Source organism: Trichosurus vulpecula, chromosome 3 (assembly GCF_011100635.1).
Source record: "Trichosurus vulpecula isolate mTriVul1 chromosome 3, mTriVul1.pri, whole genome shotgun sequence".
In the NCBI taxonomy this organism is placed as follows: domain Eukaryota; kingdom Metazoa; phylum Chordata; class Mammalia; order Diprotodontia; family Phalangeridae; genus Trichosurus; species Trichosurus vulpecula.
The window spans coordinates 100,808,227-100,832,365 of NC_050575.1; the positions used below are offsets into that span (position 1 = coordinate 100,808,227).

The 24,139-nt window shown below is 38.2% G+C and overlaps 1 protein-coding gene across 1 annotated transcript in view; it reads right to left on the bottom strand.

The window, feature by feature from the left end:
- Positions 1–24,139, bottom strand: part of PIGU (phosphatidylinositol glycan anchor biosynthesis class U) — a 134,899-nt gene that overhangs the window by 47,045 nt on the left and 63,715 nt on the right. Inside the window, exons 7-8 of the mRNA XM_036750449.1 lie at positions 11,419–11,516; positions 8,574–8,728 (exon numbers count right to left, since the gene is read on the bottom strand). Of these exons, the coding sequence (XP_036606344.1) occupies positions 8,574–8,728; positions 11,419–11,516 (253 nt within the window). The remainder of the gene's footprint in view (positions 1–8,573; positions 8,729–11,418; positions 11,517–24,139) is intronic.

A 24,139-nucleotide genomic window follows, 5' to 3' on the forward strand; every position in this document is an offset into this window, starting at 1 on the left:
CCAGAGAGAGAAGCACCAACATCTGGGTTTTTCAAAGCCAGGGGGCTCCAACATCTACCCACAGTCTCATCTGGTCAAATCACATGACAGTCTTTCAGTGAGTGAGCCCCCAAAGCAAAACCTCTCCTCCTGAAGTTCTGAGAGTTCTAGCAAAAGGGTATGGGCCTTCCTATAAACAAAGGCAAGACTCAAACAAAGGCACTTGATTGCCTTAGTGCTAAGAAGCACTCCAAAAGAAAAAACAGTAGAAAGTCCCAATCTGCTCGCCCTTACAGGGTCTTGGGGAGGAGGCGAATATTTAGAACTCAAAATCTTATAAAAGTGAATGTGGAAAACTAAAGATAAACAAATTGATAAAAAATAAAAATCTAAATTGTTTTTTAAAAGCTGTGGTATATGAATATAATGAATACTATTGTTCTATAAGAAATGAATTGAGCTTGGTATGGCTTTCTTTAGATCAGGGTTGTCCAACCTTAGGTTTTTATTGAAACAACAGACAATATATTTTGATTTGTCATTTTTGTGAGAGTTCTGTGGTAGCTCAGCTTCATTTGCTAAAGCATTTATGTGAATTCCTACGCTTGTAGGCAGGCCACATAAATCACACTGCAAGCAGCATGCGGCCCGTGGCCACGTTTTGGACAGCCCTACTCTAGATGAAGCTATACTGGTTCTTTGTAAATACTACTGACCTTTCCAAATGATCACAAGCCATCCCCTTAATAAATGCAGTCTAAACATTTTCCAGGAGTCAGTCAGATTTATCAGTTTATAATTTGGAAATAACATTCTCTTCCCTTTTGGGGAAATTGTGACATTTTTTCTGACTATCCTGAGGGCTCTTCTCCCATTTTCCATGATTTAAAAAAATGACAACTATAACCTTAATGCTAAACGTCATTTCAAACAAGTAAGCTTGCTTTGCAATTATTTAAATTAAATGAACTGAATGAATAAAATATCATAAACTATCATTCCTATCAATCTTTATCATTTTTTTTGTTAGTTTCCATTTAATACTTATATGGTGATAACACATACTTTATTCTTCTGTGTTTTTTTTTTACATTATATCATAATCCTTGAACTCCGAGGGGATAACCTCCTCTTGCCATATAACCTACAAAATTTCAGTCAGCTTTTGTATGAGAATCAGCACCAGGTGCTCTGCCACACGAAAGGAGACTAATGGCTTTCAAAACCTCTTCTTCCATTGGAACTTCAGCTAGAGAAGGATTGACTTCAACCTTAAGTAAATAGCCAATGGCCTCAGCATTGATTAATGATGGTCTGTTGAGAACACTAAGGGAGTGTTCAGCCTATCTCTCTAGGATCATATCCTTATCACTAATCAATGTGGTTCCATCAGCAATAAGTAGTTGAGGCCTTTGGCCCATAAATAGCCTTCAGGGCATCATATAAGCACTTTGGATTGTTACTATCAGCATAAAACTGAATTTCATCTGCCTTCTTGCTGAGCCAAGAATGCTGCATCTCTCTAAGCTATGCTTGTACTTTACTTTTGATGGCATGAAATGCTGCCTTCTCAGAGACGGATGAACTATCCTGCTGGTAAACTCTGTTTTTCATTTAGCAGCTTCTGAATTTCCCCATCATTTTCATCAAACCAGTCTTGATGTTGGTGAGTGTTCTGGCCCAGATGAACAAATGAGTGCTATACACCAAATCTCTAAAAGCCTACCACTCCTTTTCTGCTCCACTGCTAACAAATGTGTGTTGCCTCAACTTTCCCTCCAAGTTAGCAACAAACTGTTCCCACTTAGATAAGAGCTCTAATTTATTGACATTAATTCTTCTGGTAGTCATTTTGCCTAGGGGACCCCACTTTCGTTGAATGTGAATATTTAGCTTGGAGAGGATAAGTCTATGATCAGTCCAGCACTTTGCACTATACATTGCCTTCATCACACTCACATCCTGTCTCTTCTCCTTACAATCATATAGTCTATTAAATGTTCGCTGCGAGGGTGCATTCACGAATTTCTATTGCATTTAGGTAAATGGAAGACAGTGTTGGTGATGAGATCATGAGATGCACAAGTCTTCAGTAGTAAGTGACCATTGCTGTTGCTGTTTCCAACTCCATTCCTCCCTAGGACTCCCTGCCAAGTCTGGTAGTCTGAGCCTACTCTAGCATTAAAGTCATCCAGAATTATAAGCTTATCCTCTTTTGGCACATTGATAAGGGTCTCCAGGTCTTCATAAAATTTTGCTTTGAACTCATCAGGGTTTGTCATGGTGGGAGCATAGGTGCTGATGATGGCGGTGTGATCCACCCATTCCACCAAGGGAAGTCTTCACATGCTTGGAGTAGACACCCCCCCTAACTCACCAATTGTCCCCCTCTCTAAAAGTAAATGAAATAGATTGTCCAGTGACAATCACAGAGGGGTCTCTTTCTTAGTTATTGCTGGCAAGATTCTTGCCAGAGTCCTGCTTAATAGGCTGATCCTTCACCTGGAAGATGGTCATCTATCTGAGAGCCAGTGTGGCTTCAGAAAGGGTCAAGGAACAGTTGATATGGTGTTTGTTGCCTGACAACTCCAGAAATGCCTGGTGCAGAACAGAGGTCTGTACACAACATCTGTAGATCTGACCAAGCCTTTGATACTGTTAGTCTTGAGGGCTTATGGAAAATTATGTCAAAATTTGGTTGCCCAGAGAAGTTCATCAGCATTGTACGTTAATTTCATAAGGGCATGCTTGCCTAGGTTCTGGATAATGGACAATGCTCTTGTGCTGAAACAAGACTCTGTGCTTGCTCCCATGCTTTTTAGCATGATGTTTTCAGCCATGTTGTCAAATACTTTCAATGAGAATGAATACAGCATCAATGTCAGCTACCACACTGATGGTAAATTCTTCAACTTGAAAAAGCTACAAGCCAAGACCAAAGTGGAGGGAGTGTTTGGTGCATGATTTTCTGTTTGCAGATGATTGTGTACCCAATGCAGCCTCTGAAACTGAGATGCAGCAAAGTATGGACCAATTCTCTGCTGCTTGTGCTAATTTTGGCCTAACAATTAACACCAAGACAATACAGGTGCTCCATCAGCCACCACCACACCATCCATACATAGAGCTATCAGTTACAGCAAACGGAGAAGTTCTGAATGCTGAGGATAATGAGGTTGACCCACACATTGCCAGTGCTATCTCATGTTTGGGAGACTTGGAAGGAAAGTATGGGAGAAAAGGTATTGGACTGACTACCAAACTGAAGGTCTACAGAGCCACTGCACTGACCTCATTGTTCTATGCCTGTGAAACCTGGACAGTCTACCAGCACTATACCAAGAAACTGAATCACTTCCATTTGAATTGTCTTAGGAAGATTCTGAAGATCACTTGGCAGGATAAGGTACCAAACGCTGAGGTCCTTACTCAACCTAAGCTGCCAAGCATTTAAACTCCACTTCAAGGAGTGCAACTCCAATGGGCTAGCCATGCTGCTCAAATGCAAAATGTATACTTGCCAAAAAAGACTTATGGAGAACTCACACAGGGCAAGCATTCCCATGGTGGTCAGACGAAGCGATACAGGGACATTCTCAAGGTCTCTCTTAAGAACTTTGGAACTGATTGTGTGACATGGGAGACACTGGCACAGGACCGCTCAGCATGGTGTGCCCACATCAGACAAGGTGCTGTGCTCCATGAGCAAAGAAGAATTGAGAGAGCTCAAAGGAAACACAGCATGCACAAATTTGGAGTATCCACCCCAAATGTTCACATGGACTATTTGTGCCTGACTTATGGTAGAGCATTTTGAGCTTCTATTGGTCTGATCAGCCACAGTCGGACACACTGAAACTTGACTCTAGCATAGTGGTGTTATTTTGGTCCTCTTTGAGAACAAAGGACATCCATTTCATAATCATTCTTCTAGGTTTATTTATGTTTCTTAGACCTGTCAGACTTAATTGCTTTTGTTAGCATTACATTACATTTGTAACAATTTATTTAGCAGGGCCAGAGCCAAGATAGCGGCTAGAAAGCAGAGACTTGCTTAAGCTGACCCCCAGGTCCCTCCAAACACCTATAAAAAATGACTCTGAACAAATTCTTGAGCTGCAGAACCCACGAAATAACAGAGGGAAGCAGGGCTACAGCCCAGGAAAGCCTGGATGGTCGCTGGGAAGGATCTATCGCACGGAGCTGCGAGCGGAACAGAGCACAACCAGGCCTGAGCCGCAACAGGACAAACCAGACCAGGAGCTGAACAGACAGTAGGGCCCTGACCTACCCCAACCAGACCAGGCAAAACAGGCAGTAGGGCCCTGAATCATTGAGCTGCAGCAGTTACCAGACTTCTCAACCCACAAACACCAAAGACAACAGAGAAGGTTAGTGGGAAAAACCGCTAGAACAGAGTGAGATGATTGCGTAGTCGGCCCCAGCCCTGGGGGCCCAGAAGTGGTGCAGCTCTGGGGCTGCTTCCAGAGCTACAGTTGCAGTGCTTCCAGCCCCAGGTCCACCTGGTGAGAGGAATTAAGAGGCGAATCAGAGCCAGAGTGCAGAGCCTGCTGGGATCTGAGTCGTGGTCCAGATTAGCGGTGCTTGGGGGAGAAGGAGCGCTGGTGTGGAAAAGCTTGCTGTGTAGAAGTAGCTCTGAAAACAGCAGCACAAGGCCCCTAAAGCTTGGGACAAAGTACTCTCTACTCTACAAGCAGTCATACCTTTATAAAAAGCTCAAGGGTCAAGTAGTTGGCTGGGAACATGAACAGGCAGAGAAAAGGGACCCAGAATCTATTTCTGGTGACAAAGAGCAAAACATACAGCCAGAAGGAGTCAACAAAGTCAAAACACCTACATCAAAAGCCTCCAAGAAAAATATGAATGATCTCAGGCCATGGAAAAGCTCAGAAAGGATTTGGAAAAGCAAGTAAGAGGAATAGAGGAAAAATTGGAAAGAGAAATGAGAGTGATGCAAGAAAATCATGAAAAACAAGTCAATGACTTGCTAAAGGAGACCCAAAAAAAACACTAAAGAAAATAACACCTTAAAAAACAGACTAACTCAAATGTCAAAAGAGCTCCAAAAAGCCAATGAGGAGAAGAATGCCTTGAAAGGCAGAATTAGCCAAATGGAAAAGAAGATCCAAAAGACCACTGAAGAAAATACTACCTTAAAAATTAGATTGGAGCAAGTGGAAGCTAGTGACTTTAGGAGAAATCAAGATATTATAAAATATAACCAAAGGAAGGAAAAAATGGAAGACAATGTGAACTGTCTCATTGGAAAAACCAGTGACCTGGAAAATAAATCCAGGAGAGAGAATTTAAAAATTATTGGCCTACCTGAAAGCCATGATCAAAAAAAGAGCCTAGACATCATCTTTCAAGAAATTATCAAGGAAAATTGCCTTGATATTCTAGAGCCAGAGGGTAAAACAGAAATTGAAAGAATCCACCGATTGCCTCCTGAAAAAGATCCCAAAAAGAAAACTCCTAGGAATATTGTCGCTAAATTCCAGAGCTCCCAGATCAAGGAGAAAATACTGCAAGCAGCCAGAAAGAAACAATTGGAGTATTGTGGAAACACAATCAGGATAACCCAAGTTCTAGCAGCTTCTACATTAAGGGATCAAAGGGCTTGGAATATGATATTCTGGAGGTCAATGGAGCTAGGATTAAAACCAAGAATCACCTACCCAGCAAAACTGAGTATTATGCTCCAAGGCAAAATATGAACTTTCAATAAAATAGAGGATTTTCAAACTTTCTCAGTGAAAAGACCAGAGCTGAATAGAAAATTTGACTTTAAAATGCATGAATCAAGAGAAGCATGAAAAGGTAAACAAGAAAGAGAAATCATAAGGCACTTACAAAGTTGAACTGTTTTGCTTACATTCCTACACGGAAAGATGATGTGTATAATTCATGAGACCTTTCTCAGTATTAGGGTAGTTGAAGGGAATATACATATACATAGACAGAGGGTACAGGATGAGTTGAATATGAAGGGATGATATCTAAAAAAATAAAATTAAGGGATGAGAGAGGAATATATTGGGAGAAGGAGAAAGAGAGAGATAGAATGGAGTTAAATTATGTCACATAAAAGTGGCAAGAAAAAGCAGTTCACTGGAAGGGAAGAGGGGGCAAGTAAAGGGGAATGAGTGAATCTTGGTCTCATCAGATTTGACTTGAGGAGGGAATAACATACATACTCAATTGGATATCTCTTTTTTTTTTTTTGAGGGGGGAAGGCAAGGCAATTGGGGTTAAGTGACTTGCCCACGGTCACACAGCTAGTAAGTGTGTCAAGTGTCTGAGGCAGGATTTGAACACAGGTCCTCCTGACATCAGGGCCAGTGCTCTACTCGCTGTGCCACCTAGCTGCCCCCTCAATTGGATATCTCACCCCACATGAAAGTAGGGGGAAGGGGATAAAAAAGGGGGGACGATAGAAGGGAGGGCACATAGGCAGAAGAAGTAATCAAAAGCAAACACTCTTGAAAAGGAACAGGGTCAAGGGAGAAAACTGAATAACGGGGGTCAGGATAGGAGAGAGGAAAAGATAGTTAGTCTTTCACAATATGACTGTTTATGGGAGTGTTTTCCATAATGATACATGTGTGGCCTATGTTGAATTGCTTGCCTTCTTAGGAAGGTGGGTGGGGAGGGAAGAGGGGAGAGAATTTGGAACTCAAAGTTTTAAAAACAGATGATCAAAAAAGAAAAGCTTGTTTTTGCATGCAACGGGGAAATAAGATATACAGGCAATGGGGCATAGAAATCTATCTTACCCTACAAGAAAGTAAGGAGAAAAGAGATTGGAGGGGGAAGGGGGGTGATAGAAGGGAGGGCTGACTGGCGAACAGGGCAATCAGAATGTATGCCATCTTGGAGTGGGGGAGAGGGGAGGAATGGGGAGAAAATTTGTAACTCAAAATCTTCTGGAAATCAATGCTGAAAACTAACAAAAACATACTGAATAAAAAAATAAAAGAAAAAAACAATTTATTTAGCTATTGTCCCATTGCTGGACATTTAGGTTGTTCTACTGCTTCTAGATCCAATATTCTAGATCCAATTCAAGATTCAAGTAATGCTTCTGTAAATATGTTCAAATATGTAGCTCCTACTTTAAATACTTCCATGATATAGTCTTAACAGTCGAATTGTTGGGTGGTGGATAGAGTCACTTTTGTAACTTTTGCTACGTACAATTATATCGCTTTTCTAAAATGTCCTACTAATGGACAGTTCTAGCAATGAATACATGTGCCTGCTATTTCACAACTCCCAACAGAATTGGATTTTGTTAGTTCTGATTATTTTTGTCATTTTGATGGGTGTGGGGTATAAAATCCCTATTTTGGTTACATATGAATCTTTTTGACTATTAGTGAATGTGAGCATTTTTTTTAACAAGATAAAACTAGACTGAAGAACTAAAGGGGAATATTATATACCGAGTAAACCTGGATTTCAGAAAAACATTAGATAAAAATGTTTCATGTTATTGATGTGGACAAGATGGAGAAATACAGTCTATATGACAGAAGAGTTTGGTGAATTTGGAACTGGTTGAAGACATCCAAAGGGTAATCTGAAATGCCTCAATTTGGTCAAATAGAAGGGATATCCCTGGTGGAGTGTTTCAGGAATCTGTCCTTGACACTGGAATGTTGAACATTTTTATCAATGACCCAAAAAGATCTCAATGGGCTACAACAAGGAGATATCTAAACAGGGATAAATCTGAAGTCATGCAATCTGTTAAAAAAAATCACTCAATTACAGTATGGAATAGATTATACAACAATTTAGGGATTTTGGTAGAGCACAAGCTTAATACAAGTTAAAAGTGTAAAAAGAGCCAAAAAAAAAAAAAAGCTAACATGATTATGACAGGAAGAGGGCCTAGAATGAGAGACTAGATGATAATCCTGATGCACTCAACCATAGTCAGATCACATCTAGAGTGTTGAGTTCAGTTCTGGGTACCACATATTAAAAAGGACAGTGGAAAACTAGCATGCCTCCAGAAGAGGGCAATCAGAATGATAAGGGGATGGAAGTCCATGTCATATGAGAAACAGTTGAACCAAATGGGAAGTAGCAGGCTGCAGTGGAAAAAGAACAAGATTTGGAACCAGAATACTTAGGTGGTAGTCTGGGCTCTGGAACTGTGTGTAGCTACAGGCAAGTCACTTGACCTCTATGAGCCTCAGTTTCCCCATATGTAACATAGGAATAATAATATTTACATTATTAGCCCACAACAATCAAAAGAACAAAGAAGCATCAGATAAGCAAAATGAGCAACAATTTTATAAAGGGTTTGGGAACAATAAACTGTTGTATAAATGTTGAGTTATTAGTTATCATTTCAATGTAACACTGATACCTAGTACTTAGTTAAGCCAATTAGAGGTCTACGGAACTCTAGGAATGTCCTACGAGAATATCTGCCCTCCAGCATTGCTATATAAAAGATATATTAAGCATCTTCACATGGGCTCTCTCCTGTGATTCCCATTAGACCACTTAGGCCAAATCAGCATTCAATTCACCTCAGTGATTCTGGAATAACTTACATGAAGCCATAAACAGAAGGAATGAAATCCCAGGAGCTGAGGAGGAAGAATGAGAGGCAGATGATAACCACCAGGCTTCCCACATACATCACAATGTATTGTCCTGTGAAGACCCAAAAGGCTTTGCTTTGCAGTTTCACAGGAAGGTACTGCCGCTAGGAGAGAACACAAAGAACATGATGACGAGAGGCAAAGCCAGAATACATGTCTCAGTTCTATCATCAAACTATATGCTTACTTAGCAAGCAAATAAGTCAATTTTTTTTTTAAAAAAAGGAAAAGACAAGATACCTTCTCATTTCATAGCTCTGGATCATCACAGTGTGACAAAAACGAGAGAACGTTGGATTTGGAGTCTTTTTAGCCCAGGCTTTGCCAATGACTAGCTATATGACTTTCTGGAAAGTTACTTCTCTCTCTAAGCATAACTTTCTGCACAAGTACAATGAGCTTAGTTGTAACAGATCACCACGCCACCCCCCCAACTGTGACTCCATGGACACTAATATTTCACATGAATTAAATAGGGTTTTCATGAGAAAATGTGAATATTAGAAATATTCTTCCTGTATAATGTTAAATACATAATCATGCATATATAAAAAATGCCTTGCAAAATCTTTCTTTTTTATTAACAATCAATAAACCACGAAAATGAAAAGTGACACATATTATCCATCCTAATCACTCTATTATATGTTTCTGCTGTGAATTCTTTCAGGGAAATATACTTGATTGGGAAGTTTCTTTGGATATTTCTTGGGAAATGCCTATAAAACAAAATCTATCAATAAAAAGAAATATCCTTCTAGAGCAATTTGTTTTTATATTAAAGAAGGCTAAGTTTCCTATTTTTTCCTCCAAAATTTCCCTGACTCCTGATTTGCAGGAGGAGATAAGGAGCACATATAATCCATGTCCAAAGGCCCCCATAGACTAGCACTTATAAGTTTTAGTAAGACATCTTCAAGGCCAGAAGTGTTTCTTGGCCAAATCGGTTTGGGGAAAACTAGAATAGATGGTGTCTAAGGAACCTTCTAGGTCTGACAGTCAACATCTTTACATTCTTTGGTTCTAAGGTGCCTTGTAATTCTAACTTTCTATGATTCTACTGTCATCCAGTGGGTAACCCTAATTCCCTGACCCTTTCTCTAACATTCTCCCCATAGCTTTGGAAGCTAAGCCTCCAAAGGATTTTCCTCCTTTAGACACCGTTAATTTTCCAAGGCAATGACACAGAATGTTTATAACATGGCAGTTGAGGAAGGAAGAAAAAGGTAGAACAGAGAGAAAATGGGTTTTGTTAATTTTTTTAAAATAAATAAAATTTTTTTTAAAGGACTACTTTTCTCCCCAGTTACAGACTAGAAGAAGTCACTTGATTCAAGAGGCTTAAAATGCCAAATGAACTTTTTGACTAATGGCAGGAGCTACCAAAATAATAACAGCAAGATCTAACAATTATACAGCACTTTACAAGCAATCTTCTCTCCTTCACTGTCCCATTTATCAGGCTGTTTGTCATTTGATGTGTCACTGGATTGGTTTCTTTTCCTAACCCCAGGGCTAAACATCTGAAAAATGTTAGATTTAAAAAGGCCCAGCATGATGACCTACTTAATGTCCCCCATTCCCCATTTTACAGAGGCAGACAGCAAGACTTTGAAAGGGGAAGTGATTTGTCCAAGGTCACAAAACAAAATAGCAACACAGATGGGAAAACAAAGGTCTCGTGAATCTCAATCTAGAGTTCTGTCCACTATACTAAACTATTTTCCCCAAAGTTGGAACAGTCTTTCTGTTTCCTTATTATGAAAAGAAAAAAGTACAGATTGGGTAGAGGCCCAAAGAGGCTAAGCTTAGGTTTCAGTCCCAAAGTGGTCTTTTCACACATGTAGAATTTCCTACACTAAGATGTTTCAAACCTGAAGGGATAGGATGAGCTGCCAAGAGTCAAAGGACTGTGAATTGATTAAAGTTTTACTGAGTAAATTTTAGAAAGCTGATTATTATTTAACAACATCATTATCAATATATGTATGTATGTGAATGTGTGTACATGTATATATGTGTGTGCGTATATATATATGCGCACACACATATACAACACATATACACAGAGGCATATATATCTACACTCATTGTTTACTAATAGAATTTATTTACACAAGTTTGAGCGCTCAATCCCTAATCCCTGGACACTCTAAAGTAGGCCTGCAGAACATTTGGCCCATGTACCTCTTGCAGCCCACAAAAAATGAAGAGGATGTAAAACAGGCCTGCACAACAAACCACCACAGGCAAGCAGCCTGCGGGCCATGTGTTGTGCACGCTTGCTCTAAAGAATCCAAGTGTTATCCAATAATAACATTATAATAGTTCATATTTCTATATGTATTTCAGTTTATATAGCACTTTCTTCATATAATCCTATAAGGCATGTAGCACAAGTTTTATGAAGAAAAAAAAAGGTTCACCCAGACAGTAAGTGATAGAACAGGGGCTTGAATTCAGGTCTTCTGGCTCCAGATCAATAGCCTGGTAGTACTTCCTTACTGCTCAATCTTATATGTACATAGCTGTTCACATGTCATCTCCCCCATCAGACTGGGAGCTCCTTGAGAGCAGAGGCTGTGTTCCCAGCACTCAGCACAGTGCCTGGCACATAAGAATCTCTTAATAAATGCTCACTGATTTGATTTGACTCAAACTGGCCCTATACTACAACATATGATCACAATCCTAGGGAAATCATGAGTAAGTACCAACCTTTCCCAGAAGGACTTAAGTACATACAATATTATACTTAAATTGAGCTATTGCTTTTAACCAGTCAATAGTTTACCTGGAGAAGATACAGCAGCCCTGGTACAAACAAGGTGATTGGATACAGAGACTGGTACGTTGCTAAGGCCAGAAAAATGGCACTAAGAAAGGCACTACCTGTGAGAAGGAAATAAATGTGGTGAATGGTCCACCTTCACAGATCAAGATTGGACTCAGCAAGTATTTCTTAACATGGAACTTCCCATTATTTTTCAAATAATCAGCTACTAAATAAATGCCTTTTGGTCAGCAAGGAGTTTTTCAAATGTAGAGAAGGAGTTAGTTTAGTTTCAGATATGAGAGGAAAAGAGGAATAAACCCATACCAGTCCCCTTTAATAGCTCAAGATTCCACAGGTACACTCCTCATGAAACTTGTTAAAGGGAGACAAAATGTTGGCAGTCCCATAAATTTCAACCCACTGGTATATGTTAAAGAGAGATTTATGGACTATTAGCTTCTTATTGTTACATATTTAACAATCAGCAACAAAAACAAGCAATCAAAAAGAACAAGTAACATTGTGCAAAAAACCTCTAGTATTTAAGAAGGCAATGCCAAATGAATTAACAAATAACATACGAGCCAAGAAAATTATGTTATTCTTTGTTCCCTTCTAGATCTGTATGAAATTCTTTCCTTCCTTCCCTCTCATGTAGTTCAATCAATCGACAAGCACTTATTAAGTATCTACTGAGTGTCAGGACCATGCCAAGCACTGGAGACATAAAGACAAGAATGAAAGTCTCTGCCCCCAAGGCCCTTCTAGTGAGACAGGTGAGACAACATATACACAAATCTGTCAGATACTTAATCTGTCAGGTGAAACTAAACATATATATATGTATTATATATATATATATATATGTATATATGTTATCTAAAGATAAAAATATATACGAAATAAGCGGAAGTAAATTTATGGGAGAGAGGAGGGCCCGAAGAGCTGGGAGATATAAGAAAAGGCTTCTTATATAAGCTGACCCCTGAGCAAAGTTTTGAAGGAAATATGAGAGCCTAGAAGATGAGATAGGTGTACACTCCCAGCACAGGGAACACCAGTGCAAAGGCACAGAGATAGCACAGAGAATGCCATGGAGGAGGATCATCAAGACCAGTTTAGCTAGTCTGCAGAGTGCAGGACTGGAAAGCAAGCTGGGGCCAGCATGGGAAGAGCTTTAAAAGCCAAACAAAGGAGTTTATATTGGATCCTAGGGGCAACAGTGAGCTACTGGAATTTAATGAGCAGGGAAGTGACATGATCACACCCAGGCTCAAGGAAAATAACTTTGGCAGTTGGGTGGAGGATGGATTAAGGAGGGAAGAACTTAAGAAGTAGGGAAACCAGATGTGTTAATGCAGTAGTGCAGGCAAAAAATGATGAGGACTTATACTAGTGCGGTGGCTATGTGAGCAGAGAGAAGGGGATGGGTGTGAGATATACTATGAAGGTAGCAATGACAAGATTTAGCAACTAATTAGATATGAGGGGTAGAGACTGAAGAATCAAGGATAGTGCCAAGGATGTGAACCTGGGTGACCAGACGGATAATGGTACACTCAACAGAAATATGAAAATTCAAAAGATGAAAGGTTTTGGAGGGAAAGAACAAGAATTAAGTTTGAGAGTCCATACAGCTGCCTACAGTAGTTTTTCTATTAGTTTTTACTGAATAGTGATTTCATTCCACAGTGTTTTTTTAACACTAACCATTCTGGATTCTAATCCTTATGTTCCATTAATTTCTCTAGTTTTTTTTTTGGGGGGGGGGGGAAGCAGGGCAATTGGGGTTAAGTGACTTGCCCAAGGTCACACAGCTAGTGTGTCAAGTGTCTGAGGCTGGATTTGAACTCAGGTCCCCCTGGCTCCAAGGCCAGTGTTCTACTCACTGTGCCACCTAGCTGCCCCTTCTACTCTATTTTAGTACTGAAATAATCCAATTGATTCTGTGTCCTTTTTTAATTGATCTTGTTTACATTAAATTGATTTTGTCCTGTAACTGCCTAAGTCATAATTCTTTGTCTCTGAACTTAATTCAGAAATTTAGGTGGACTGTAATGAATTAAGTTGAGAAATTCAGTTCTCCATTGTACACAACCACAGATATATGGATTCCGTGAGGACCAACCCTGACAGACTTCGCTCTTCTCAGCAACGCAAGGTGCAAGGACAACCCCAGGGGACCCATGATGGAGAATGCTATCTTCATCCAGAGAAAGAACTGTGAAGTTTGAATGCAGATTGAGGCACACTACATGCTCGCCTTTTTTCTTCCCTTTTGTTTTTGTTCTTGGGGTTTTTTTTTGTTGTTTTTTCTTTTTTGGTTCTGTCTCTTCTTTCTCATGACTCATTCCATTGGTCATAATTATTCTCCACAACTTGACTAGTGTATAAATTAATTCAACGCAAAGTTATACATGATAGTTATATGAGCTTCCATGCCGTCTTGGGGAGGGAGGGGAGAAAATCTGGAACTCAAAATTATGTAGAACCATGTGTGGTAAACTAAAAATAAAAAAAATATTAAAAAAAAAAAGAAATTCAGTTCTTCTGTTAATCACTGTTCTATTCTTGTGTCAAGGAAATCTGTTACGCTTAAAAGATGCAGGTGGACACCAGGGATTCTAGTGTCTAATATCTTTACACCACCAATCTATCCTTCACGGATGTCTGTTTTGTTATCCAAATAAGTCTAGTTTGCTATCTCTGTTCTTGCAGATGCAAGACTCAAAGGAGGGAAGAAGGGGGGGGGGTTGTTGCAAGCCCTCATTCCCAATTTCCATCCAATCATACTTTCATCTATAATCTATTTTCTCTACTCCCCAAAACTATAAAAGAGTGCTGTTCCCCTCACTCAGGATCTTAGCTTTACTGTGGAATTTGAGATCCAATTTATTGGCAAATTCACACTTTACTAATAAACTGAATGTGCTCAGGCCTTTATGCCTCAGTTTACCTTAATTTCAATCACAATAGTACCAAGGAGTTTTTATAATTATAGTCTGATAGTACATTTTAAGATCTGGTAGTGCTGGTCCATAAGGGATAAGGGATCAGTTTTCCTTTTTATAGTAATTGTCTCTTTTTTTCCCCCAATTACATTTTATTTATTTAATATTTTTAGTTTTCAGCACTGATTTCCACAAGATTTTGAATTACAAATTTTTCCCCATTTCTACCCTCCCCCCCACTCCAAGATGGCATATATTCTGATTGCCCCTTTACCCAGTCAGCCCTCCCTCCTGTCACCCCACTCCACCCCCCATCCCCTTTTCCCTTACTTTGTTGTAGGGCAAGATAGATTTCTATTCCGCATGGCCTGTATATCTTATTTCCCAGATGCATGCAAAGCTCCCCGCCCCTTTTTTTGAACATCTGCTTTTAAAACTTTTTTTTTTGTTTTTGAACATCTGTTTTTAAAACTTTGAGTTCCAAATTCTCTCTCCTCTTCCCTCCCCACGCACCCTCCTTAAGAACGCAAGCAATTCAACATAGGTCACATGTGTATCATTATGTAAAACGCTTCCACAATATTCAAGTTGTGAAAGACTAACTATATTTTGCTCCTTCCTATCCTATCCCCCTTTGTTCAATTTTCTCCCTTGACCCAGCCCCTTTTCGAAAGTGTTTGCTTTTTATTACCTCCACCCCCATCGGTCCTCCCTTCTATTATCCCCCCTTTTTAAATCCCCTTTCTCCTTCTTAACTGTAGGATAAGATACCCAATTGAGTGTGTATGTTATTCCCTCAAGTCAAATCCGAAGAGACCAAGATTCACTCATTTCCCCTCACCTGATCCCTCTTCCCTTCCAACAGAACTGCTTTTTCTTGCCACTTTTATGCGAGACAATTTACCCCATTCTATCTCTCTCTTTCTCCTTCTCCCAAATATATTCCTCTCACACCCTTGATTTCATTTTTTTAGATATCATCTCTTCATATTCAACTCACCCTGTGCCCTCTGTCTATATATATGTATATTCCCTTCAGCTACCCTAATACTGAGGTCTCATGAATTACACATATCATCTTTCCATGTAGTAATGTAAACAAAACAGTTCAACTTTAGTAAGTCCCTTATAATTTCTCTTTCTTGTTTACCTTTTCATGCTTCTCTTGACTCTTGTGTTTGAAAGTCAAATTTTCTATTCAGCTCTGGTCTTTTCACTGAGAAAGTTTGAAAGTCCTCTATTTTATTGAAAATCCACATTTTGCCTTGGAGCATGATACTCAGTTTTGCTGGGTTTTAATCTTAGTTCTTGGTTTTAATCTTGGTTTAATCTTGGTTTTAATCCTAGCTCCACTGACCTCTGGAATATCATATTCCAAGCCCTTCGATCCCTTAATGTAGAAGCTGCTAGAACTTGGGTTATCCTGATTATGCTTCCACAATACTCCAATTGTTTCTTTCTGGCTGCTTGCAGTATTTTCTCCTTGATCTGGGAGCTCTGGAATTTAGCGACAATATTCCTAGGAGTATTCTTTTTGGGATCTTTTTCAGGAGGCAATCAGTGGATTCTTTCAATTTCTACTTTACCCTCTGGCTCTAGAATATCAGGGCAATTTTCCTTGATAATTTCTTGAAAGATGATGTCTAGGCTCTTTTTTTGATCATGGCTTTCAGGTAGGCCAATAATTTTTAAATTCTCTCTCCTGGATTTATTTTCCAGGTCACTGGTTTTTCCAATGAGACAGTTCACATTGTCTTCCATTTTTTCCTTCCTTTGGTTATATTTTATAATATCTTGATTTCTCCTAAAGTCACTAGCTTCCACTTGCTCCAATCTAATTTTTAAGGTAGTATTTTCTTCAGTGGTCTTTTGGACCTCCTTTTCCATTTGGCTAATTCTGCCTTTCAAGGCATTCTTCTCCTCATTGGCTTTTTGGAGCTCTTTTGACATTTGAGTTAGTCTATTTTTCAAGGTGATGTTTTCTTCACCTCATTGACTTGTTTTTCATGGTTTTCTCACATCACTGTCATTTCTCTTCCCAATTTTTCCTCTACTTCTCTTACTTGCTTTTCCAAATCCTTTTTGAGCTCTTCCATGGCCTGAGACCAATTCATATTTTTCTTGGAGGCTTTCAATGTAGGCTCTTTGACTTTGTTGACAACTTCTGGCTGTATGTTTTGCTCTTCTTTGTCACCAAAGATTCCAAAGTCTGAGTCTGAATCTGAGTCTGTTTTCGCTGCCTGTTCACGTTCCCAGCCAAATACTCGACCCTTGAGTTTTTTGTTGGGGTATGATGGCTTGTAGAGTAGAGAGTACTTTGTCCCAAGCTTTAGGGGCCTTGTGCTGCTGTTTTCAGAGCTACTTCTACATAGCAAGCTCTGCCACACCAGTGCTCCTTCTCCCCCAAGAACCATCAATTAGGATTGCGGCCCAGATGCAGGCAGGGCAAAGCAGGCTTTGTACTCCCACTCTAATCCACTGCTTAATTCCTCCTACCAGGTGGGCCTAGGGCCAGAGGCAACTGAAGCTGTAGTTCTGGAAGCAGCCTCTGAGCTGCACCACCTGCACCACCCCCAGGGTGGTGGCCAACAGCAAACTCTTTTTTTTACTCTGTCCCAGAAAATTTTCCCACTAACCTTCTCTGTTGTCTTTGAGGTTTCTGGGTTGAGAAGTCTGGTAACTGTCACAGCTCACGGATTCAAAGTGCTACGCCTGTTCTGCCCGGCTCCCAGTCTGGTTGGTCCTGGCACGGCCCATGCTGGGCTCTGCTCTGCTCCGCCCGCAGCTCCATGCTATAGACCCTTCCCAGCAACCATCCAGGCTATCCTAGGCTGGAGCCCTGCTTCCCTTTGCTATTTTGTGGGTTCTAGAATTTGTTCAGAGCAATTTTTTTTATAGGTGTTTGGAGGGACCTGGCGGACAGCTTAAGTAAGTCCCTGCTTTCCAGCCTCCATCTTGGCTCTGCCCCCATCTCTCTTTTTTAATACATGGATTTTATTACTGCTTAATCTTAATTCTATTAAATAATCTAATAGTATTTTGATTGGTTTCACATTAAGTCTCAAGATTAGTTTGAAAATGTTTTTTACATTTATCTGTCATAATCATGATAAGGAATATCCATTTATTTAGTTATTCCTTGATTTATATCAGTCATCTTCATACTATTTTTATCTGTACTCTTGAATATTTTGATAAAGACCAAATACTTGATCTAATTTACTGTTACAAAAAAGAATATTTCTCTATCAGATTTTCTTGATTCTTAGTGGAGGTATGTGAAAATACATAGGACATTTGTGGGGTTTTAGTGACAAATCAAGCTTATCTTGGGAAAATGGTTGAGAAGGCTATATCAAGTTGGCAAAGATGAAAAAGACCAAAAGAATCAATGTTGGAGGGGCTACATAATTGAAGAAACATTAATACACTGTAAATCAGTTAGAAATTATGTGAGAAAAGTCATTTAATTGTTCAAAATGTTGACCAGCCACCTTGCTACTATATATATTCCTAAGGAAGTCAAAGACATATATATATCAAAAGATCCCATATATATCAAAAAAGTCATGGAACACTTTTATGGTAGCAAAAAGCTGGAAATAAAGTGAAGACTCATTAATCTGAGAATGGCTAAACAAATCATGGCATATGAATACAGTATGGCATAAGGGAAAAATGTTGGTTCTGTAATCTGAAAATCAGGGTTCAAATCCTGGCTTCATCACTTTTACTATGTGTGTGACCTTGGTTAGACAAGTCAGTTAACTTCTCTGGGCCTCAGTTTCCTCATCTGTAAAATGAAGGGGTTAAGATAGATGGAATTTGAGGTCCTTTCCAGTTCTAAATCTATAACTCCATGAATGTAATTGAATACAGTTGCAACATATAAACCCTGACTATGAGGAATTTAGAGAAATAAAGGAACAGTTATATGGACTGATGCAGAAAGAGGTTGAACCAGGAAAACTGATATTTACATAAATACATGTACGTATATGTACATATATACATACAATAATTACAGTAAATAGCATGAATTAAGACAATATCAAAATTTGAGGCTAGAGTCAAATTAATTATAATGACCAATCTCAATTCCAGAGAACAGATGATGAAACATATTTTTCTTCTTTCAACTGCAAAAGAGGTGGAGGTGGGGGGAGGGGAAGAAAGAGAACAGAATGTTGCATATGCTATCAGATGTGACCACTTTGTCAGTTGGTTTTGCTTCACTGTTTTTCTTTAGTACAAGGGAAAGTTAAATGGGGAAGAGCATGTCAAGGAATGACTAGCCTATGAAAATAAAAGCCACCAATAAAACATTTCTGCAGAAAAGAGACAATAAAATACATCTCCTCCTCCATGGAAGAAAAGTATGGGACTACTAGGACAGAGTACTGTATATTGTTTAGACATGGTCTCTTGTTTGCTTTTCTTTATCAAAAGGGAGGGTTCAATCTGAAGGAGGAATAAGAAATGACTGTGAGGTAAAGATAAAAAACATGAATAAAATAAACTTTAAAAACAAACAGCAACCAAAAACAGAGCAAGTCATACCAAAAGATAGAAACAGTGTTGGAGGAGCTGCAGGAAGACAGTCACACTGATATACTTGGAGAGGCTATGTGCTGATCTAACCATTCTGGAAAACAATTTGGAATTATGCTAAGAAAATAACTAAAATATCCCTGTCCTTTAATCCGGAAATCCTAATAAATGTATACCATACCCCAAGAAGATCAAAGTTATACATCAAAAATATACACATAAAAACAGTAACAGTAGGGTATTTTTTGTTGTAACAAAAGTGGTTAAAAAAAAGCACATGCCCAGTTATTAGGGAATACCTAAACAAATTAATTGTAGCACGTGAATGTAATGAAACACAACATAAGAAAAAATGAATATGAAGTATAGAGAGAAGCACAGGATGATTTATAAAAACTAATATAAAACAAAGTAAGCAGAACCAGGAAGGCAATAGACATATTGACTTACATCAGTATAAATGGAAACAACAAACAAAACAATCAAAACTGAATGCCATGATATTATAACCAAGCTTCACCCCAAAGAAGAAATATAAGACAGCTTGTTTGCCGAAGTGAAGGACTATGGGATATAATATCTAACTCTTTCAATGTATTTGTTAGTTTTGCTTAACTTTTCTTTTCCTCTTTTTCAATTTTCATTTTTTGAAAGAGGAAGGGGAGAAGGATACGTTGGGAACGGTAGATAATCAAAAATGAAAAAGTATTGCAATATTTTAAAAATATACTACAACAACATAAATGGAAAGAACAACAACAAAATGAAACCCAATACTGTATTAACTATAATGACCAAGCTGAACCTGGAAAAAGAGGTGAGAAAAAATATCTCTCTCCTTTCATAAGAAAGGTGAGAGCCTATGGATGTAGAATGTTGCAGATGCTGTGAGATGTGGCCATGTGTCAGCTGATTTTTCTTAAGTAGCTTTTTTTCCTCTTTGTTAGAAGGCCTCGAAGGTTTGCTGGATGACGATGTTTATTTGGAAATGAATGAGATATAAAAACAAAAGGAATCAATAAATAATATTTTAAGGGGGTAGAAGGATGACAATATTTAATACAAGGTTTTGCAAAAGCTTCAAATAGCTTAAAATTGCATACTAATGCTTTTGGAACTATGCATTAATAATAATATCTGACATTTTGTAGTGCTTTAAGGTTTGCAAAGTTCTTTCTTCAAAACAACATTGAGAAGTATATGGCCCAAATATTATAATCCTCACTTTTCCTAGAGATGAGGAAGCTTAGATTTTAAAATTTAAGTGACTTGCCTATGAATAAACAATTAGAAAGTATCTAAGGTATGCTTTGAACCAATATCTCCTGACTGCAGGGTCAATATTCTATCTACTATGCTGTGCCACTCTTCTATCTTTAATCCCATAATCTAATTTTTTAAATTTTATTTTTTCCTCTATTACATGTAAACAAAAATTTTTAATATTCATTTTTTTAAATTTTCAGTTCCAAATTCTTTCCCTCCCTTCCTCTCCTCCCCCTTCCTTGAGAAGATAAGCAACTTAATACAGATTCTACATGTGCAGTCATGCAAAACATTTCTATATTAGCCCTATTGCAAAATAAAATACAAGCCAAAAAACCCAATAATAATAAAGTTTAAAAAATTATGTTTCTATCTGCAGTCACACTCAATGAGTTCTTCCTCTGAAGGTGGACAGTATTTTTTATCATAAGTCCTTCAAAACTGTCTTGGATCATCATATTGCTGAGAAAAGTTGAGTCATTCACAGTTGATCATTATACAATATTGTTACTGTGCACAATATTCTCCTGTTTCTGCTCATTTCACTTTGTATCAATTCACGTAAGTCTTCCCAGATTTTTCTAAAAGCATCTTACCTGTCATCGTACATTGTGCTATTATATAGCACAATGGCATGTGATCCAATTTTCTAGTATCATAGCAATTGCTTAAAATTTCTTAGACTAGTATTGAGTTCCAGCTTTTTTGGGGAACTACAAGAATACATCATTATGTATGACCATTTGCCACAGCCTATCCTTAACACATTCATATACTTTAAAAATTAAAGTGAATTAATTTTAATTAAGAATTTCACAATGTGTTATTTTGAAGCAATCGCCAATTTTACAGAAGCTAGCTTGACTTAGTAGTTGATAACCCACAAAAATTAATATTTATTTCTATAAACCACCGCAAGGAATAGAAACTGATAAATAACCTTTAAAATAAAAAACTATGTCAAATATTTGATCATTAAATATATAAGACACTTTTTCAATGATAACTTGATTGTTGCTTCATCAGACAATGTGTAGGATTATTTATGTCCTAACTAGTTACTTGTGCTGTTGAACCCAGAATATCCAATATGGAGCAGTTTTTGTTATCAATTTTGCAAATCCAAACTGCTGACAAATAGGACAATACTTAGATTTTGTGAATGAATAATTTCTTAATAACAAAAAAAGGCACATTGCTGTTTCAGAGAAAGAGACAGATAGATACGCACACACCTCAATATTCTTCCCATTAATTCTGGTTAGTTTTCTTGTTGTTTTTTTTTTCCAGGAACATATGAGATAGGTAGTTCAACAAAGAAATTTACAAAGTGAAAACATTTGAAAACTACCGGCTACAGAAGATAAAGGAACTTCTGAATAATTCGGTTTTTTGAGACTACAGAGTTATAGGACATGCAAACCAAAAAATTAACCAATTTTGATCAGGGAACTGTTGGAAAGTAGAGGGTGGAAGAAGTAGATGGAAACCGAAATGGTAAAAGGTTAAGGACAACTCATTGTGGAACGAAACGGTCTTCTCTTTGTTGATTAGTTCCTGTTACAACGTCATGTAACCATGGCAGATCAATAAATATAACTTAACAACAATGTGTCCTCTTCTAGCCAGGTCAGTGATCACCAGTAGAGGCCACCACATACATGTCTACGAGCATGAGCTAGGGCTCATCACATATCAACAACAGAACAAGTGGGAGATAAGCTCTCAACATACTCCTGAAGAAAGGATGCCCTGATTATCAGTCAATCAACAAACACGTATTAAGTGCCTACTATGTGTCAGGCACAGTGCTAGAAGCTGGGGATAGATACAAAGACAAAAATGCGAAACAATCTCTAGTCTCAAAGAGATTATCTTATCATCAAGCCTACAGACTTCTTAAAATGTTTTTAAAAGCAAAAATTAAATACATAAGATTACAAAGGAAACCAATTACATTAAAACAGTTATCAAAATTAAAATAAAAAAATCCATGGCTCCCAGATTAAGAACCCCTGTCCTAAAGGCAACAGGAAATCATGAAATTTATTGAATAGGGGAGGGATATGGTCAGATCCATGCAAAAGGTGCCACAGAACCTGCCTGGGGTTTCGTAGAAAATTCTAAAACATCAAGTAAAGCTAGGGAAAGACAGCAGGAAAGAGTCAATTTCTCAGTGCAATGATTTTCTATGGAAAAAGAAAACTGTGTGTGTATGTGTGTGTGTGTGTGTGTGTGTGTGTGTGTGAGCGAGCATGTGTGCACAGTAGGCGTTATGCATAGGAGAAGCTTAGAGACAGGTCCTCCAAACTCCCATCTTTCCATTTAAAAAAAATAATAAAGAATTTAGTCTGTTTTTGCCCTAGGAGAAACATAGAGGATAAAATAAACATAATTTATTTTTATGCTACTCAATGGCATCTATAATGATTTGTCTCAGGAAAAATGTCTCTTCTTGACCTTATGACAGACTAAATGATCAAATATTACAGAATGAACTGGTAAAGCCTGTGCCATTTATATCTTAAGTAATTCTCCTGAGTTATGTAATTCTCCTTTCCTGTATATAATGCATATAGAGACAGTACATGAGAGGCAGCAGACTCAAAACACCCAGAATTTTGGAACCAGATCAGAAAGTATTACCTTCTGAAACAAAAGCTGAGAATAATCAACTGAACAGATAGGATTAGAGAACAGCAGACATCTTCCGAGGAAGAAACTCACTCAAAATGATTTGTGTTGACGAGAAGACTAGGGTGGTGCCTAATCAGTGAGGGAGGCCACAGGAGTTCCATGTACTTGATGATTTGCTAATGGTCCATGAAAGTTGAGCTCTGATTCAGAGAAACATGGGAAGATGCATGTGAACTGATGCAAAGCAAAAAAAATAAAATAAAATCAGGAGAACAATATACATAATGACAAAAGGCAGATGAACTAAGATTAATTGCAATGACCAATTTTATTCCTGGAAAGCAAATGACAAAACATATTTCCTTTTATTTGACATAAAGGTGAAGGACTATGGGAGTGAAATGCTGTATATGGTGTCAAGACAGTTATTTTGTCAGCTGGCTTTTTAAAACTTTTTCTTTCTTCCAAAGAATGGCAGTGGAATGGGGGTATACCAGGAAATTACTAATATGAAAAATAAGACATTTTTTAAAAGGATCTAAAAAATGAGCTCTACTGAATGAGAATAGGTAGACCTTGAGAAAAAACACTACTAGAATTTGCTGTTACTAGAGCAAAATTCTCTAGTCTTTGTGAGAATGGGAATAATCTAGGTGTGGAAAGGGTTCAGAAGCAGGCGTAGTCAGTCTCAGGACAGGTGCAGTGTGGGCAAAAGTATAGATGGGAGGAGTTAGGTAGGTGTACGTACAAATTAAAAGTAAGAGAAAGGAGATTCCAGATTATTAGAAAGGGTGGAGGTGTTTTGAAAGAAACCAGAAGCCTTTCCCAGTCTTCCTTAATCTTAATGTACCTTCCCTCCGAGATTATCTCCAATTTAGCCCTTTATATAGCTTGTTTGTATATAGTTGCTTGCATGTTGTCTCCCCTCCTAGACTGTGAGCTCCAAATCCAAGGACAGGGATTGTCTTTTGCCGTTCTTTGCATTCACAGCATTTAGCATATTGCCTGGCACAAAGTAAGTGCTTAATAAATGCTAGGTGACTGATTAAATCAGAAGGAGCATGAAGAGTGGAGGATTTAAGTGTATTCAGGAAGATAATGAAATGGAAACATATGAACTGATGCGAAATAAAGTGAGTAGAACGAGGAGAACAATTTATATAAGTATAATAATATTTTGAGACAACTCTGAAAGTCTTAGGAACTCTGATCGACACAATGATCAACCACAACTACAAAAGACTCATGATGAAACATGCTACCTACCTCATGACAGAAGTGATAGACTCAGTACAGACTAAGACATTTTTTTAACATGGCCAATGCGAGAATTC